At 37.3% G+C, this 20,511-nt stretch overlaps 1 protein-coding gene across 2 annotated transcripts; it reads right to left on the bottom strand.

Moving 5' to 3' along the window:
• Window positions 1-568: 568 nt before the first annotated feature.
• On the bottom strand, window positions 569-19,613 carry LOC113590749 (NLR family CARD domain-containing protein 3-like). 2 transcript variants are annotated; one of them, XM_081701657.1, is made up of 15 exons: window positions 19,352-19,597; window positions 16,420-16,593; window positions 16,165-16,278; window positions 15,918-16,031; window positions 15,080-15,193; window positions 14,490-14,603; window positions 14,242-14,355; window positions 11,198-13,111; window positions 10,440-10,613; window positions 8,549-8,722; window positions 8,186-8,359; window positions 5,944-6,117; window positions 3,257-3,430; window positions 1,865-1,911; window positions 569-1,749 (listed from the first exon to the last, which is right to left on the bottom strand). In XM_081701657.1, the coding sequence occupies exons 1-15, from the start codon at window positions 19,369-19,371 to the stop codon at window positions 1,205-1,207; spliced, it is 4,140 nt and encodes a 1,379-aa protein (XP_081557783.1). In that variant the 5' UTR covers window positions 19,372-19,597; the 3' UTR covers window positions 569-1,204. The 2 variants fall into 2 exon arrangements, with proteins under 2 accessions (XP_081557783.1, XP_081557784.1); XM_081701658.1 differs by lacking the exons at window positions 569-1,749; window positions 1,865-1,911; window positions 3,257-3,430 and adding an exon at window positions 7,057-7,141 and having other exon boundaries at window positions 5,968-6,117; window positions 19,352-19,613.
• Between the last annotated feature and the right edge of the window lie 898 nt (window positions 19,614-20,511).

Below are 20,511 nucleotides of genomic sequence, written 5' to 3'. Positions count from 1 at the left end.
ATGTACAAAATGACGAAGTGTAAATGAGGTCAGAGTTGACAAAATACCATATTACTGCATCAACTCAGTGGTTCTAAATGAGTTTTTTTTCTGTTTTTTTTTTTCGTTTTTAATGTAAAGCTGGTTGAGGAGAAGCAGGGGGCAGGTCTTTTTTGAGAGCAACCCAACAGTCATAGTTGAAAGACCACTGCAAAGTCAGAGAGCTCATAGTCAAACATCTAATGGAAAAAACATAATGAAAACGAGGAGAGCAACCCAACAGTTGTTGTTTCTTATTGTTTCATGACTATCAGGTGTGTGTCGTTACAAAAAGTGGCTTTTTGACACCCAAATAACATTAAAAAATTAAAAATTATGGGGCTTAATCATCATGCTCAAGAAAACCTCCAATGCTGTGTGACCCTAAATTATCACCAGCTTTGGCATGTAAGATTCCTTTGTATACATGTCCACCTGATAAAACAGTGTGTCACAACAGTCGAGGAGTTACACTACAAGGCAAACACAAATACAACAAACAAAATCGAGTAAAGTGTGGCCCCCAAATCAGGATACAAACTTAGTTCACTGAGTTTTTAACTTGCTTTATTGCAATTTAAGGGGAGAAAAAGCTGAGGAAGTTTGATGAGAATAGAATATAAAGCAATTCCTCAGCGCTCAGCTGAGGATTTGTGGCCACAGTAAAACATACTTTTCAGATGCATGTTTTATTGTAACAGACTAAGAAAGATTACAATCCAACTGCAGGAGCCAGGAATTCTAGCAGTATTCTAGTATTCTAGCAGGATTTGAAGGGGTACATAAATGTTAAACATTTATAATGTTTAATGAGATATATAATGAGGAAAGCATGCATCGTCAATTATAAACATTATTAAACAAAAAATAAATGGTAGAGATCTTGAGTATGACTCTACCAATAATGGTCTGTACAAGATTAAGAGACAGGAAAATGAACTCACTAATCATGTTTGTTGGTGCAAAAAACACTATTACTAATAGCTCATTAAAATTATTATTCCATCTATAAATACCATTCTGCCTGATAAATATAAAGAGTGAAATTCATGGGACGTGATGAAGTCATTCAGAAAAAAAAAAGACATTAGTTATGTGCAACCTTGTGTTAACCAACAGCATTGAATGTAATAGGAAGATGAGTCAGTGTTTCTTTGAGGACTTAAATCTTCTAGGATAAAGGAGGCTATTCTATCTGACATAAGCACACTGAGGATTCCTGAAACCAAACCCAAAACCCTGCATAAAGGGGTTCGGTGAATGTGGAGTGGAACGTGTATATGTGAGTCAGTGTGCGTGTGTCAGAGGAGACACTATAGAAGGACAGAGTGCCGGCCGGCCAGTCCAGGTACATTCCTACTCTTTTGGAGCTGGGAGGGGGGCCAGGTATGGAAATTCTCTTATCATTGTGCCAAGCAGAGTAACTGTAATTAGAGCAGCTGAGACACCAGGATATTTCGTTGAATCCAAACCTACAATCATTATTGCCTCCTTTCCTGCTGATTCCTTTACAAGTCACTGCCATAATATCAGTTCTGCCACTCCACTCAGCCTCCCAGTAACAACGTCCAGACAGACTCTCTCTGCACAGAACCTGTTCATAGACATCAAATCTCTCTGGATGCTCAGGATATGACTCCAGCTCCTTCATTGATATCACCTTTCTGTTCCCATCAAGTAGGCAAAGACGTGTGTGCACTGTGTTTGGGTCCAGTGTGAGCTCACAGTAATCTGAACAGAAGAAGAGATAACATATATAACACAAATGGTGTGTGTGTGTGTGTGTGTGTGTGTGTGTGTGTGTGTGTGTGTGTGTGTGTGTGTGTGTGTGTGTGTGTGTGCTTACATTTTCCTAGGCCTGGTTTAATCCTGATCTTCCCTGCATGCTCCAACCTAAAAAGAAGAGAAAAAAAAAATAAATCAAATCAACCAATTATCATTTAATTGTGGCAAAAATGTTAGAAATACATGGAAGTGAGTTTGGGTTGGCGCCCTCTTCTCTTCTCTTTGTATATTCGTTCTCTTGGTGATATAATATCTTCTCATGGCTTCTCCTAGCACTGCTATGCTGATGACACCCAATTATTTCTTTGTTTCCCACCCTCGGACACGCAGGTCTCCAGGTATATCTCAACATGCTTGATTGACATTGCGTCATGGATGACAGCCCACTACTTGAAGCTCAACCCCAGTAAAACCGAGCTTCCTCAAAGTTTCCTTCGAGAACTCCCTGGTACAGCTTGGCTTGAAATAGCATGTCTCAGATCTAATAGAAGACAAGCATTGCGACTACTCTCTGTCCTGGCTCCTAGATGGCACAAACTTCTGCTTGCTGTCTGCAGAGCAGAGTCCCTTGCAGTCTTCAAACACAAACTGAAGACCCATCTATTTATGGATTATTTAAATGACTACTGACCCTGCTCCTATGTTGACTCTCTAAAACTCTAGTTCTTATTGTAGGGAATTGTTCATTGCACTGATGTTGACAGCTCCTATGTTGACTTACTCTAGTACTTATTGTTTATTACACAGATTGTTGTCTGAGATAGCACTTATGTATTTTGCACTTTTAGGCATCAGCATTGATCCCTGTATTTCTACAGTATTCTAGTTCACTGGTATCCTGGAATCTAACCTATTGTACTGGCAAGGATTTATTCTATGAGTAAATGACAAAGCACTTTTTCCAAGTTGCTCTGGATAAGAGCATTTGCTAAATGCTGTAAATGTAAAAGTCATTTGGAATTTTTCTATGCATTCAAAATATACAGCAATGTCAATGCAAATACATTTTCCACCTTCAGTGTGATTTAAGTGCAGACACAGCCAAGAACAGATTTAAACCAAAGCTACAAATGCATAAACCCTTTGTGTATCAGCTCCATAATATTGCTAGATTCCAGACCCATGTCTGTGTGATGCACAATAATTTCTAGATCCTTGACATTTTTCATTTGAAAATTTGCCGTAGAACACACACACACACACACACACACACACACACACACACAGACACACACACACAGCATGGATAGCGAGAATGATTGGCACTGGCAAAAGCCTCACTTAAATATTTTTTCTCCACCTTTTTTGCATATGTTACATGATTATGATTTTGTATTTCACTCACAAAAAGTTGTCTAACTACAAATATTTGCACTCACTCTCATGTTTGCTCCTAGTATTGTCATTTAAAGACCTGATACCCACACATACTGTTCTGCACATTTCTACATACTTAAGTGTCTCCAGATTACAGTTTAGATCCTCCAATATAGCAGAAAGCAGTTTCACTCCTGAGATTCCAGGGTGGTTGTAGGTCAGATCCAATTCTTTAAGGTGAGATGGGTTTGAACTGAGAGCTGAAGCCAGAGAAGAACAGCCTTCCTCTGTAATCATACAACCTGATAATCTGCAGAAAGTAGGGAAAAAGAGATGAGAGAAGTGATAAAGTGAGTAAATACCCCAAGGCAGCAAGCATCAATTATGTGCTGTATATATAAAGACATATGTTACTTAATACTTTGATACAAAACAGTATATCCAAAAACCTTAACTAAATCAACAAATTGACTCTAAGCTCTGTGACAATGTCATAAGACTTCAACCTAAAGACCTCTAGAGTCTCAATTAAACAATACCTATTACATACCCCTTATATCCCAAAATCTTGTTCGAACGTCTAGACTCTCATTCTTCACTCTTAGAACTATGTACTTCTCGTCAGATTCATAAAAATTTGAATACACAAATTTCCGAATTTATTAGGTAATTTGCTCCATAGCTGTAGCTATAAGATAACAGTGCATTTTCAGTCAGGTCTATCAGGTCTAGCAAGAATGTTACTGATGGAGGGCTCTCAGCACAGCTGTGCCAATTTTACGGTGGCCTTTTTTTATGAAATAATGTCTTAATAATCTATGATGTATAGCGTCACAACTCCATTGTTTAATGTTTGCAGATGTTACGGCATGCTCCCCCACCCACTAGATCATGTGGTATGGCTACTGTTGTTGTCTTATGACAGTTCCCCATGTGGTCTTGTTTCCCTTGTTTGTAGCCAAGCCCCCTTGTTAGCCTATTGCTTGTTTCACCTGCCCCTTTTTATTAGTCTTGTTAGCATGTATACATACACCCTCGTGTAAACTGTATTGTTTTTCACTCATTGTTCTCCCTTTTGTCCTGACTTATGCTGTGTACTACTTAGGCATGGATATCACTATAGCTTTTATGTTGTATTGTGTTATGTTCAGTGTACCATTATAGCATTTATTTTCATGGCATTTAGCTGACACTTTTATCCAAAGCGCCTTACAATTACGACTCAATGCAAATTGAGGGTTAAGGGCATTGCTCGGGAGCCCAACAGTGGCAACTTGGCAGTGGTGGGGCTTGAACTGGCAACCTTCCAATTACTAGTCAAGTACCTTAACCATCGCTTAACTAGCCTGCTTAACTCTGTGGCTGACATCCTTATACATGCGTAAGTTTGCCTAAACATGCATAAACAGATACATTAACTTGTTCTTGTTCAAATTTCTGGTGGGCTGGACACTGGAAGAAGTGGACCCCTCTGCCTCCAGTGAATTCTAACTCTAATAAAACTGCCCTGTGGACAGTGACACATCTGTATATTTTCCCTGGGAAACTCAAGGACAAATGTACACGTTCTTTATCTTTTACCTTAATTTCCTTTAGTTACAAAGTAAATTAATGTATTTAATACAAACCTCAAGTGTGTGCATCCACTTTGTGCAGTAACATTCAAACCTTTTCTCTTAAATTTTTGGAAAATTGAGAAATAGTTGAGTAGAATGAATGACCTATAAATTCTTAACCAGTCTGGGAGAAATGGCTTGGTAGTAGTCATCTCATATAATTTTTAATTCAAATTTATTGAAATCTAATGCCTGTGATATCTTTATAGAGTGAGAAAACAGTGATATTGATCTGGCAATGTAGCGAGCGTCATACCGCCCGGCCACCTGATAAACTACACTACCCAGCAGTCTGTTCGTCACCTGGCCAACAACTCATCCAACCATGAACATTCAATTAGATCATCACCAGAGTATTGAAGTCAAATGTGTTCACTTAGGAATACATATATAAGCCTGTCTAAAGCTACATTATGTTGCGAAGTATTGCTACCAGTGTTAGTCTGAGCATACCATGCATTTATTCCTTGATTACCTTCCTGTGTATCGACTCTAGTTTTTGTGTTTCTGATTTGTGCCTGCCCCTTTTGGATTTATCTGCCTGGTTTTTGTATTGTTCTTCTCGTTTTTGACACAGACTGCTTTTTCATTTCTGATTTGGATTATCCCTGATTTTGTCCTTCTTGTATTGACCCTGGATTTGAGTACGAATAAAGCTCATATTTTATATCCGCGAGCGTCTGACTTTCCCTGGCCTATCAGAGAGAGATTATACTTTTCATTCAACTTTAGACTACACACAGTTGTTCATTACAAGTTATAGAGAATACATGAAAGATGAAGGAAAACAAAAGAAAGATAAAGACATGCACTATCTTGTGTACAAAAAAAATAAATAAATCATGCATCGTTGCTTAGCCAGGCTTATTCTATAACATAACTTATGATTCAGAGGTTTAAATCTATTTAGTTTAAATTCTGCAATAGTCCTGACAGAGTATGAAAGCTGAAACTGTTTGTTCTGATCCAATAAAACAATGCAACAATCTTTTTTCTATCCTAAACCTTTCAAAAAAATATGGGTCAGTACCACTTTTGACCCAAGACAACAGAATGTCTCTCTCTGTCTGTCTGTCTGTCTGTCTGTCTGTCTCTCTCTCTCTCGCTTACACACACACACACACACAGTCATAAACTATCACTGAATATCACAAATTAAAATTTACAATTCAAATATATTCAAGAATATATTTTAAAAAAAGCTTACTTGAGTATCTCAAGTTTACAGTGTGAACTCTTCAGTCCAGCACAGAGCAGCAGCACTCCTGAATCTTTCACATCATTGTTACTCAGGTCAAGTTCCTTCAGTACAGAATGAGCCACTTGTAAAGCTGATCCCAGAATTTCACAAGCCTTTTCCCCAAGATTACAGATGGCTAGTCTGAAAAGAAATAGTAAATATATTTAACATAGATATTATTTGGAATAACATTAAATTTGTATCTCATCTACTCTGCCAAAGGAGTGTAAGTACCACAGATCTTAAAATATATCAATTGCATAGATTTCATTTCCACATTGAATAAAACCAATATTCTGTAGGCTCAGCTGATTTCAGGGAGACATGGAGTCCCCAGTGTTCAAGACTTAGTCACTCAAAAATGCATCTATGCACATGACAATCTGGCAGTATGAACATCTCAATAACTGTAAAATTGTAATGATTAATTTGGGAAACACTATTACAGGACAATAACTCTTAATTTGAATGATTTATCAATTAATGTTCATTCAGACTCAAAATCTTTAATGTATTCATTGATCATCTACCAAAATCAGAAAGACCAACCACAAACCACAAACTTTACAACTAATAGGATTATTGCCTAATTAATGATAATAGACTGAATAAAAATGTGATGTTCAATACACTGACCCTTCAGTCATACCATATTACACTGAATTGTGGCACATATTGTTTTTCTGTGTTGTGTAACTCAATAACGCATAAGTAAAGTCACAATCTACTTAATGTCTAACAAGTGCCTTCGTTTTTCTGGTTATTCATGGTAAATCCAGTATTACAGAAGTATTGCTGATATAACAAAAAACAAATGAGGGATATAATTTCACAATTATCAAAAGTATTGAATGCATTAAATTAAAGCCATAACAAAACAGTAAATACAACAAAACAAAATTTAACCAAACAAAATTTGTGGTGAACTAAACATGATTAAAGTGAATAGGAAAATAATTAATACAACCTGTAGGAGAATTAAAGGTATGAGGGGATTATTTTTTCCAATTCTGGTACACGGGAATTACATTGATCTTACCAACACCAACCATTGTGCAAATGAGATGATTTATGCCTTACGCTATGATGACTTAGAGCAGGTTGGAACCGGCTGTTCGAGTGAGCAGAGGAGGCTCTGTTAGGCTGCACTGCTGGGTTTACAAGCCTGCACACATGAGGTAAAAGCGACAAGCACCAAAACAAACTAGCTGTTCCCAATTCACTGGATTTGATTACCAAAGCTGGCTTTGTCAGATTTACTTTCTTTGAACTGTAGGCCTCTCCCTGGATGATGGCTTAACTAACTCCACGTTATCTTGTTAAAGGCAAAACTCTGTCATGGATTCCATTGACTCTACCTATTCCAGCATTGTCACACACAAGCCTTTTCACTGCTACTTTCCAGTTCACCTGTATACTAATGAGAAAAACCTGATCCCTATTCCCTCACCTGCTCAGGACTTCCTATTTAATCTCCCCTCTTGCATACTCTCTTTGAATGCAACTATTGCCATGTTGGGTACTGATCCTTATTTTTGTCTGCTAGCATTCTTGGTTACCGAAGTCTGCCTGGCTTCCAAACCCAGTCTTCTGCTTGACCCTCAGACACTGCCTGGATCCTGCTACCAGCTATATGGAACCTCCTGACCAGCTATATAAAACCTCCTGTATTTGGACCAGTCACAAGTACCACACATTTTATGTATTTTATTCATGATGTTTCAAAAAACAGGACTAACAGTAATTATTACAGCACAAATACAGCATTTCCTCAAAACAAATGCAATTTTAGAAATGTTATTTAATATTTTGTTGACTGGGCACCAGCATTATATATACAGTTCAGAAACAGTATTAGAACCTTACAATTACAATTTTAATAAAAAATTAAATCCAATACATTTTTTAAATTACTGAATTTCCTTGAATTATCCTTGACAGGATAAATTTTCTCTTATGCCTCTAATCTGTGGCAGTCCACAGCCATCACAGGGCAACACATGGAGTCTTTTGACTGTTATGTATAGTCTATGTGGAATTAATTAAATAAACAAAACTGAACAATAATCTGAACGTTGATGGGATCTTTTTTTTCCTCCAAGGTAGCTTGTGGCCCTTTATTACATTTTCTGACCAGCTGGTGACAGACAACTATCATTTTGCTTCTTCATTAACATTTACCATTTTTAAATGAATTAACAGAAATTACCTGAGTATCTTCATTTGACAGAGTGGATTCTTCAGTCCACAAGAGAGCAGTTCCACTCCTGAGTCTTGGAGGTTGTTGTTATTCAGATTAAGTTCTTGCAGGTGAGAGACTGCCAGCTGTAAAACCGCTCCAATATTTTCACAAGTCTTTCTTCCAAGATTACAGCTAGCTAATCTGTAAAGGAAGGAGCAAATAGCAAGTATTTATATCATGTTCATAGCCATTGTTTACAATGTTTCAAAAAAATACTTAAATATTTGGCTTCTGTAAATATTTAAAGTAACGTTACAATGACCTTTATCAACTAGTCCTATGTGCTTTAACAGATTTTTTTTTTCTACAATGAATTCACAGAATGATCACCTGAGTATCTCCAGTTTACAGTGTAAACTCCTCAGTCCAGAAATGAGGTACTCCACTCCTGAATCCTGGAGACCATTATTACTAATGTCAAGCTCTTTGAGGGAGGAATGTTCTGTTTGTAGAGCTGATGAGAGATATTTGCAAGACTCTTCAGTGAGATTACAGCCAGTAAGTCTGCAAAGAATAAGTAAATACAGTACAGAATGCAAATTAATCACAGATTGTGGAATCATCCTGAAATGATTTGGTCAGGTGATGAGGAAATTATCATTCAAACCAAATACTATTTGTACAGGCAATATGATACATAATATTCCATGTTTTTTTTTCCTTTTACTAGAATGTGATCTCATACTTATTGCAAACACAATTATTGCATTCCAGTATTATTACTTAAACTGATTTTTTTTCCTTTACCCTAATCTGTGTAACTTTGTGCATCTTTAATTTTCCTCTAATATTCTGTAGTACTATATAGTGTACATTACATTACTGCATATTACTGTGCAAAAGTTTGGAATCTCCACTCAAAAGTTAATATCTTAATTAAATTTTAATGCATATAAATGCATTCTAATGTAATTATGCAACTTATAATTAGGCTACTTCATAGAGTTAAAAAAATGTACAGGAAGCTGTAAAACTATTTTACATATGACCAGAGAACTTTACGAGAATGAGATGATTTCGAATGAATGAAAATACTCTATATCAGCAAGAAAACTGCTATAATAAAATATGCAGAATAAAAATGTTTAACATAACCTTTGCCCAAATTTCCAATTTTGTATTTCAAATTTCCTGTTCTTATTTACCTATTTAGTTAAGCTTTTAGTTAGCCATCTATACGCAAAGGTGCTTTCTCCCACATCTAAACTGTAATGACTACTTGGAAAAAACATAATGTAATAAATCATGGACTGGTTTCTAGTCGGGCCGCCCATTGGAGAACTGACTTAAACATACATAAACATTTTTAAATGCTTATTCTAACAAACATCAGCTCTCAGAAAAGCTGTTTTTGTCAACTTTGATGTGATGAACAGAGCATCTTCTTAAAGTTCTCACTTTTGTTCAATTCTATCAGCAGCCTCAGTTGGCAAGCTATATCAGCATTATGTCACCCTGACAAACCAAAAAAACACTAAGATACAATGCTAGTTGTAATTTCTCCCCAACCAGTTGATGATGCATACTAATGTCACCAAAAATCTGTCAAATGTTAGTTATATCAACTTGACATCAAAATGGACAAAAGCAGGTTTTCTGACCGTTGACACCAGTTGGGTTGGAATAAGCATTTATATGTGTCATGTTACGGCCCCGTCCCCTCCTCAAACGTCTTCGTGTGTGTGTGTTCGTCTGTGTTGCCACGCCCTCTCATATCATCCACCTATTCTGTATTATGTGTAATCGTTTTGTGTGTATATATGTCTCCTCTGTTGTAGCACATGTTGTTGGTGTTTTAAATTTGCATAGCAAGTGTGCTGTGTGATATGTATCGCTTGTGTGTATGGAATAAATGTCTGTCTGAATGGTGCCTCTTCCCCGCATCCTGTTTGCCTCGTCATGTTACAATATGTATATATTAATATAAATTTAAGTTTGTTTGTCTGTTGTTATGAAGGGCTGTCATGTTTTTTTATGTAGCTGTCATGTTTTGTTTTTTTTCCATGCAGTTTTGTTTGTAGTTTATATGACCCTTTACTTTCTTCCAGCTTAAACAAAACTGATAATGCAAATCAGCAAAGAACATATTTCAACTGAATACACAGTGCCCTCTTCCATGTCTTGAAGGGCATAATGAAAGCAGTAATAAAGAGGTCCTATATTTTGCAATGATGAAAAATTGCCCTCCTAAAATCTGTATCCTCTGCCTTCACAGGTTTACCTAAGTCTCTCCAATTTACACTGAGAACTCTTTAGTCCAGCAGAGAGCAGTTTCACTCCTGAATCTTGCAGATTGTTGTTAGACACATCCAATTCTGTCAGGTAGGACTTTGGTGATTTCAAAGCAGAGCAGAGAGTGTCACTGGAGTGTGTGGAGAGATTACAGCCAGCTAGTCTGCAAAAGCAAAGAAAGTAAAGTACACAGTAATTAAAAGAAGGTGTATGGAATAGAAATGGTTTGATCAAACTGATGGGGAAATTTTAATTAATTCACTCAAAACAGTCAGTCATCTTCAAATATACTTTAAATAATTTAAATACACTGGGCCCTATCTTGAGTAAAACTGCTTTGTTTTCTTTATACATGTTCAGCAGTAATGCATCATTTCACTGGTTTTAGATTATCTATCTATCTATCTATCTATATATATATATATCTATCTATATATATATATATATATATATATCTATATCTCTATCTCTCTCTCTCTATATATATATATATATATATATATATATATACACATAGATAGATAGATAGACATATACATACACACACATACACACACACACATACACCTACATATACAATAGGTGAGAAACTGTAGTAAGAAATGTAGAGACATTCAAAATTGTAGTAAAGTACACAGAGTTTCCAGAGAAACAGAACATTTTGGACAGGGGTCCTTCATTTAAATGTAGTAATTAAATACATTATATTAAATGCATGAATTATGTTAATTTAGATATAACACTTACAAAGCCTTTCTGCTGTTGGTTACAGCTGGGATCAGTCTCCTATAACCCTGTTCTGTTGTATTGTATATTTTAAGGTCTAACTCATCCATCACGTCCTTTGAAATCAGAAGCACGCAAGCCAATGCTGAACACTGTCCAGCAGAGAGCTTATTTTTGGAGTGTTTCTCTGATTTTAGATATTCCTGAATATCTGTAGAGAGGGAGTGGTCATTCATTTCAATTAGACAGAGGAACAGACCGATTGCTCTGTCAGTAGACAGGTCTTTGTTTTGTATTTGTTGTTTGATATAGTGGACTGTTTCGTTGATGCTATTTGAGCTGCTCTCTGTGTGATCCAGTAGACCTTGTAGCAGTTTCTGATTGGACTCCAGTGAAATGCCAAGCAGGAACCGGAGAAAAAGGTCCAGGTGTCCATTCTGACTCAATAAAGCTTTATTCACTGCTCCCTTCAACAGCTCCTCCAGTGGCACTGTCACAGACCAGTCACTGTACTGTGGTTTAAGACTCTGCAGTTCCTCCATGTTTTTGCTCACATAGCAGTGCAACACATAAAAAGCAGCGAGGAACTCCTGAAAGCTAAGATGCACAAAGCAGTAGACCTTCTTCTGGTAAAGTACAGATTCCCCCCTAAAGATCTCAGTGCAAACGCCAAAAAACACAGAGGGCTCAGTGACATCAATGCCACACTCAATCAGGTCTTCTTCATAGAACATCACGTTGCCCTTAATCAACCCTTTGAAAGCCAGTTCTGCTAATTTCAGAATAACCATTTTATTGTATTCCAGTAATTTTTGTGGATCGCTTTCTTTTTTCTCATTATACTTTTCATTTGTCATATTTGTCTGTGTGTGCAGGAAGTGTGTGTACATCTCAGTCAGAGTTTTAGGGATTTCTGTTTGATTAGCTTGTTTCATGATTTGCTGAAGCACAGTAGCTGAGATCCAACAGAAGACAGGTATGTGGCACATGATATGAAGGCTCCTTGCTGTCCTAATGTGTGAGATGATTTTCTTAGCTTGGTCTTGATCACTGATTCTCTTCCTGAAGTACTCCTCCTTCTGTGGGTCATCGAATCCCTGAATTTCTGTCACACGGTTGATGTACTGAAGGGGGATTTGATTGGCTGCTGCTGGTCGGGAGGTTATCCAGATGAGAGCAGAGGGAAGCAGCTCTCCTTTGATAAGGTTTGCTATTAATACACTTACTGATGATGTCATGGTTATGTCTGATATTTTCTCACACCCTGAAAAATTTAGAGAAATTTTGCTTTCATCCAGGCCATCAAAGATGAACACAACTTTGCGCACACAAAATATCTTTAAGTCCAAATGTTTGAGCTCAGGATAAAAGTTGCACAGAAGTTTATTAAAACTGTACTTTACATTTTTAATCAAGTTCAGCTCTCGGAATGGGAGCACAAACATGAAATCTATATCTTGATTTGCTTTCCCCTCAGCCCAGTCCAAGATGAACTTCTGCACAGAGACAGTTTTTCCAATGCCAGCAATACCTTTAGTTAGCACACTTTTGAGATTTTGGTTTTCAACTTTTATATGTGCTTCAAATCCTAGCTGACACAAGGGTTCAAAGATGTCATTGCAATTGATTTGAGTGTCTTTGAATGGATGTTTCCTGGGTGTTTTTTCCATCTGTAAAACCTCATGTTCTTCATTCACCCCTTCACTCTCTCCCTCTATGATGTAGAGCTGTGTGTAAATCCTGTTCAGGAGGGTCTTACTCTCTTGTATTCTGCCTCCCTCAAATAAGCTCTCGTACTTGTTCTTCATGCTGGTTTTGTGTGTCTCTAAGACTCTGCGCAGGACACCATCCACAGGTGTGTAAGAGTCCTGCTGCAGGTCTCCCATGTCCTCCACCAGTGCGTGTGTGTGCAGGGTTGCTTCTGTGGAGTGTTGCCTGATGGGGGTCAAACACAGAAAGACAAACTTAACACCCAGGACCATGAAAAAATGTCCACCTGGGGTCATTGTGTGTGAAGGAAAATCTAATTATCTTATTGTGTAAGTGGTTGGGAGTTACTTTCTATGGCAGGGAACACTTTCTAGTGAACTGGGCAATATAGGTGCTTAATGACTCTTTACTGTTGTTTTATTTGCTAATGATGGAGGCTAGAAGCATACAGCTGATAAGGCTACAATCCAGTAACAGCGGCAGTGGAATCAAGACAAAGCTGTTATTATCTGATATTATCAGACTTTTTCTCAGATGTACTGACAAATTACTCAGAAAGGACTCCATACAACTAAGATTACAATGTGACCCTAGGCAGTTTTAATAGTTTAACCATTCTAAAGAGCAGTTCAATTCATCCAGAAGCATATAGAAAACTGCCATCTATTAGCATAATATTAAGCAATACTGATGAATAACCATGCAGAACAGCTGTTTTACATATGCCCTGTTTAAAAAAAGATACATTACTAAACACACTTAAGAGGCTGCTGTCAGTATTCATTTGTTACTGCCTGTTTGGAAGTAAAGATTTGTTGTGAAATTTATGATCCAGTTCGGTGTAGTGTCCGCATATCTTGAGAGATCTGGACTTAGGAGGGTAGAGGGTGTGAAAATGAATTAGTCCCAGAAGAAGCAAGGAATAAGTAAAATTGGTTTGAAGAATTGAAAAATATTAATCTACATTTGGCAGAAATTAATTTATAGAGCTGCTTTCATATTTCTCAGCATGACAGTACATGTGCTCCCTGGAAATTGAATCCATTATATTGGTGTTGCAAGCACCTTTTCAGGTGAGCTAAAAAAAAAAAAAAAAAAAAAGCTCAATATGAATTTAAATAATTGAGCCAAAAGATGCTAGGAAGAAGTAAAAGGAGTTTAAAGTATTTAAACATTAAAGACATATGGTACACTATATGGTCTGTTCTCCTCAGACTCTCTGTATGACACTCTTTAAATGTGTTACAAGTGCACCACAACTATTGTCTATAGGTTGAAATGATCTCTGATTATATGAGTGTAAGAACACATTTTGGATCATTCTAAGGACTGTTTATTGAGAAACGTAAAAGTACCATGACACATTGTGTGCTCCTGTACTGCTGAAGGTGATAGGCTCAGTGATGGACCAGTCACTCTTACATGACACATTGCTCGGTACTGGAGATGCTGTTCTCTGGCGTTCAGTCCTGATAATATTAAACAGGATTAAAAGGCTGTTCCAGTATTTAAAATGCAATACACAACAATATGCAATATTTTAGGAATACATTTTAGATCCTTCATTGACAAACATTGTTAAAATTGCACCACAAATATTGACTGTGGGTCAGAGGTTCCTCTTCCATTGCTGAGGTTTACAGTCTCTACTGTATGAAGAGACTGATCACTCTTTACACACACACCACTGAGTGCTGGAGATGTTGCTCTCTTTGCTCTGAAAACATTTCATCCATGTTAAAAGCAAAGTACTTAATAATGAATTTGTTTACTATGCCTTGTGTGGTCTGAGCACAAACTACATTTGGCACAAATTCATATAGAAAGGCTAACGTATTTATTAGTATGACAGTACTTGTGCTCCCTGGCAATTAAACCGATTATACTGGTTCTACAAGCAGGTGAGCCACAGGAGCAAAAATATAAAAGTTAAATACAAATTAAACTATAAACTTGAATAATTAAATTGAGTGATGTAACCAAAAGATGTAAGGAGTTTAAAGAATGTAAACATTAAAGAAATATGGTACACTATGTGCTCTGTTCTCCTCTGTCTCTCTGTATGAAGCTCTTTAAATGTGTTAAAATTGCACCACAACTATTGACTATAGGTTGAAATGATCTCTGATTATATGAGTGTAAGAACATATTTTAAATCATTCTAAGGGCTGTTTATTGAGAAAAGTGAAGTACCGTGACACATTGTGTGCTCCTGTACTGCTGAAGGTGATGGGCTCAGTGATGGACCAGTCACTCTTACATGACACATTGCTCGGTGCTGGAGATGCTGTTCTCTGGCATTCAGTCCTGATAATATTAAACAGGATTAAAAGGCTGTTCCAGTATTTAAAATGCAATACACAACAATATGCAATATTTTAGGAATACATTTTAGATCCTTCATTGACAAACATTGTTAAAATTGCACCACAAATATTGACTGTGGGTCAGAGGTTCCTCTTCCATTGCTGAGGTTTATAGTCTCTACTGTATGAAGAGACTGATCACTCTTTACACACACACCACTGAGTGCTGGAGATGTTGCTCTCTTTGCTCTGAAAACATTTCATCCATGTTAAAAGCAAAGTACTTAATAATGAATTTGTTTACTATGCCTTGTGTGGTCTGAGCACAAACTACATTTGGCACAAATTCATATAGAAAGGCTAACGTATTTATTAGTATGACAGTACTTGTGCTCCCTGGCAATTAAACCGATTATACTGGTTCTACAAGCAGGTGAGCCACAGGAGCAAAAATATAAAAGTTAAATACAAATTAAACTATAAACTTGAATAATTAAATTGAGTGATGTAACCAAAAGATGTAAGGAGTTTAAAGAATGTAAACATTAAAGAAATATGGTACACTATGTGCTCTGTTCTCCTCTGTCTCTCTGTATGAAGCTCTTTAAATGTGTTAAAATTGCACCACAACTATTGACTATAGGTTGAAATGATCTCTGATTATATGAGTGTAAGAACATATTTTAAATCATTCTAAGGGCTGTTTATTGAGAAAAGTGAAGTACCGTGACACATTGTGTGCTCCTGTACTGCTGAAGGTGATGGGCTCAGTGATGGACCAGTCACTCTTACATGACACACTGCTCGGTGCTGGAGATGCTGTTCTCTGGCATTCAGTCCTGATAATATTAAACAGGATTAAAAGGCTGTTCCAGTATTTAAAATGCAATACACAACAATATGCAATATTTTAGGAATACATTTTAGATCCTTCATTGACAAACAGCAGTTTCCTAAGCAATGCTGATGTACCGTGGGTCAGAGGTTCCTCTTCCATTGCTGAGGTTTACAGGCTCTACTGTATGAGGAGATTGGTCACTCTTCACACACACACCACTGAGCGCTGGAGATGTTGCTCTCTTTGCTCTAAAAACAGTCCATCCATGTTAAAAGAAAAGTACTGAGTAATGAATTTGTTTAATATGGTTACTTCTGTAACCTGAGCACAAGCGATAAGTATTCCAAAATGCAGTTTCTCATTATGTGTACTGATGGAAAGCTGCTCACATTGTGTCAGAGGTTCCTTCTTCAGTTCTGAAGTTATGACACTCCATTTTAGAGTAGTTGCGCTTCATAGATACACAGCTAGACACTGCAGTGGGTGCTCTGCTTCCTCTCAGCTGTTCATTCATAAAGGAGCAACAGGTTACTGAAATATTGATTTTAATGATCTTAATGTCACTGCAACATGAGAAAGTGAAACAGAAACAAGAATCAAGCTCTGCATTTTCCAGCACCACCACAACTTCTACTGTTATACATTCACATCAATGACACTGTTCTACTGCAAACAATGCTGCCATGTTTACTGCTTGTGGCTCACATTGTTATTCAGGATTGCACACTGTACAGTGCATTGCACTACAGAAAGCTCTGAACAGATGTATTTTCTAGAAGCAATGAAAGATAATACAATATCTTGTTCAGTTGAAAAGAGTCTGGTTAATACGGCTGAAACTGCTACCAACTTGGCTCTAAATGCTATTTTTTGTCTTCAAAAACAACTCAAACAAACCTGAATTGATTATTCATGATGTATCTTTTGAGAAACTAGTGTTTCTTTTTTTTTTTTTATGGGTGCGTTCCCATTTGTCTAATAATAAGGATGCCTTTTAATTCATTTTTTTTTACTGTACATCACCATTTAATGCAAACCCTTTTCTGCATTTTTAGGTACATATTTTCATTACCCATAGGCCTAAAGTGGTGATGCAGTGTAATTATTTACACCAGTTAAGGTGTGGCTTTCCTTAAAGCTGTCATAGAGATCTCAAAGCTGGCAGTCCATTGTCTTGCTCGCCCAAAGGTTTTGTGAGCCGTTTCTCATTCTCAGCTCATCTTAGATAAACCTACCACAAATAGCCTGCTAATATGGTGACATTTTGGTTGTACTAGATATCTGATGAACAAAGGTGGATGAGTTGACTATAAATGCAGATTATTTTAACACTAACAGAACATTCAATATGAGAAATGTCCCTTTACAATACAGGTGCTTGAGTTTGTTAATTTTTATATACTACGTAGTATAGCTACACTGTTCTATGGTGACAAATTGCAAGCTTGTGAAAAGCATATTATAACTGTATATGTTGTTATCTAAAGGACTGAGTACTCAAAAATAGGTATAAGATCACATAGGAAACACATCAAACATCATCTTCAAGTTTGCTGATGACACAACCTTCCTAGACCTCACCGCAGATGGAGACGAGTCTACAGATACGAGGTCAGCACTCCATCAAAGTGGTGCTATGACAGGAATCCCCATCTCAACATTAGTAAAACAAAGGAGATGATTGTTTACCACAGGAAGCTACAGAAGGGAGGTCACTCTCCCCTATACATCAATGGAGCCAAAGTGGAAAGAATGAACACTGTTAAATTTCTCAATGTACACTTCACTGACGTATATCTGGTCCCTCCACACCAACACTCTGCCCATCCGTGCCTGTTCTTCCTACAAAGGCTCAGGAAGTTTGGTCTGTCTCCTGCCATCCTCCCCAATGTCTATAGATGCACAATAAACAGCATCCTCACAGGCTGCATCACTGTCTGGTACTGCAGCTGCACCACCAGCGACTGCAAGGCCCTCCAGCAGAATCCATCAGAGATAATAAATTTACAGCCTTACAGGATATCTGTCATTCCTGCTGCTTGAAGGAAATCAAAAAGATACTGCCTGACAGTAATTATCCAGCACACAGCCTGCTCATCGTGCTGCCACCTGGCAGGAGCAGCTGCAACATACAAGCCAGAATAAACCGGCTGATGAATAGTTTCTACCCTCAACCTGAGGGTATGTTGTGTGCGATTGGCTCAGGCCATTAGGCTTCTAAACAAGCTGAAGCTGTGAGCCCACCCCTATATCAGTTCACTGTGGTACTTTATTAGTAGCACTATATTGTTCCATATCACTAATTTGGACATTTCCACAAAGTCACCATCACTCTCATGTACAGTATACAGTTGTTCTCTACGATTTTCCTGGTCTAATACCTTTGAATAGCAGAATGTTCCTCCTTTAGGAGTCTCCAGCTTCTATATTTGGTGTATACTTAGTATATACTGATTATTAATTAGTATATACTGTTTGTATATTTTGTGCATATTTAATATATTCTATTGCTGTTTGTATATTTTGGGTATACACACACACACACACACACACACACACAATACCACATGTCCTTGGGTATGAGAAAAGCGCTATATGTGTAACTAACGTTAAACAACACTTGATATTGATTGATGGTGATCTCAAAATTAAAAACCTGCTTTTGATGTTTACTGTAGCGTCAGCAAGGACCCCATTTCAAGACACACTGAACCAAACACCATTTCTGCTAGAGGATAACCCTCGTTATTGCAACCCTCGCCTGAGCGCCCCAATTCAAAAGGCAAGAACCGGAAGCAAGATTAACCTTACGGGTAAAAACGGGGGGAGAGTAACTAAAAACAAACATTAAGCTAAAATGACACCACTAGACTAAATCAACACATACACTCATATCAATCGTTTAACATTTGTTTGCTTGTTTGTTTAATATTTAGTTTTAAAGTCTGACTTCTCGGAATCCTCGTCATGCTTACACGCACAGCAGAGCAAGGACCTCCTTCTAAACATCATGTTTTGCAAACCCCTCTACATCTTCCAGATGTTTTTAAATCTTAGAAATGCACCTAGCTATAACGTATGTAATTTACACGCTGAAATAACAATTAGGATGAACTGTGGTTCACAAATACAGGTTTCCTGTATTTTTAAGCCTGTATTCACAAGAAACTGTGCAACATTTACGTAGTCTATCAGTAAAACGACAGCGATGTTAGCTTCAACATTTCGTGCTCTTCGGTAGCTTAACTTAGAAATGATGTCTTCGACTGAATTTATCTATAAACACCGTCTAATATAATATTACACATATAATCACCCTACCTTTCGAAAATCAAGAACATTTGTCTCTGCTTTTAGAGTAATGGCAGTTTAAAAGTGACTTTCACTTTTGTGGTTTTCTGTAAAACCCCTGAGTACTGTAGATTCGGCTCGTGTCCCAGGCGTTATAGGCGAATGTTAGGCGCGCCCGAGCGTACCAATTGAAGGGGGAAGAAAATCTAACTTATACTATTTTTACTGAGACTATGTATACTATTATTTCTACATATTACAAACAAGCCCACAACACTATAACTTCATAGTGATAATATAAGTCCTAATATTTCCGTGCGCTTTGCGGCATCCCCCGCACATATACTACCCCCTGCTCACGCTCTAGTTAGACCTATCTGCCGGGAAGGGGGAGGGGGCCACACGAGTGAGTGAATGAGCGACAATGTGATTAGCTAACAATACAGCAGCCGCCAGCCGAAATGTCAAAAAGGCCGAAGAAAATAAATGGACGGAAGACGGCAAAAAATAGACAGGGGCAATGTAATGTGATAATAAATCCTTCATCTGATACATAGAAATAGTTACCGTTAGATGCTCGGAGCAAAGTTACTAGATAGCTATCTAACGTTCTCTAATTTAATAAATAGCTAGCTATCTAGCAAGTAAGATTTATCGTAAATTACTCTCAGTCCGTAATCGCAGTCAAGATATCCGCGCTTTAGCGATTCACAGTCAAATCATCAGCGATTTAAACTGGTGCTTTAAATCCAAATTCAAGTCATACACGTTTGTGTGAATTAATATAATCATTTCATGTAGGCTTATTTTTCTCAAAAGGTTCTCATGATGCCAAAGCAATTTCATTATCACATAATAGTATGGGCTCTAGGCTAACACCAGTGTAAATTTGGACAGATTCCACTGTACCATTTTTCATAAGTATTTTAAATTCCTAATATTGTTCATGAGACAGTATAGTTAGTGATTTCTCAGAATATTCCCATAATGCCGAAATAATTCCACTGCCACTCAACAGTGGTAACCCTTGGCTATCAAGGTTGCAAATCTGGCCAGATGTTACTGTGCCATTTCTTCAGAAATTCAAATTAAAGTTATATTACCTTTAGGTGAATTCATATACATATTACATATATCATGATTTTGGTTACCAGTTTCTCTGATGGAATGCAAGTTTGGAACCACCTATT

This window comes from Electrophorus electricus, chromosome 18 (genome assembly GCF_041902795.1).
Source record: "Electrophorus electricus isolate QZ-2024a chromosome 18, ASM4190279v1, whole genome shotgun sequence".
Taxonomy (NCBI): Eukaryota; Metazoa; Chordata; class Actinopteri; order Gymnotiformes; family Gymnotidae; genus Electrophorus; species Electrophorus electricus.
The sequence above is the reverse complement of the archived record's forward strand: the minus strand, read 5'-3'. Positions and strand labels throughout refer to the sequence as shown.

Bases quoted from the DNA above. Each gene is read 5' to 3' on its own strand.
- LOC113590749 (XM_081701657.1), bottom strand. From the start codon at position 19,371: ATGTTCTTGATTTTCGAAAG. The intron at 13,112-14,241 runs GTACTTTTACGT...GACCCCCATCAG, and splicing joins GGAGCACACAATGTGTCATG to GCAACACTCCACAGAAGCAA. The intron at 3,431-5,943 runs GTAAGCTTTTTT...TACTTTCTGCAG, and splicing joins TGTAAACTTGAGATACTCAA to ATTATCAGGTTGTATGATTA.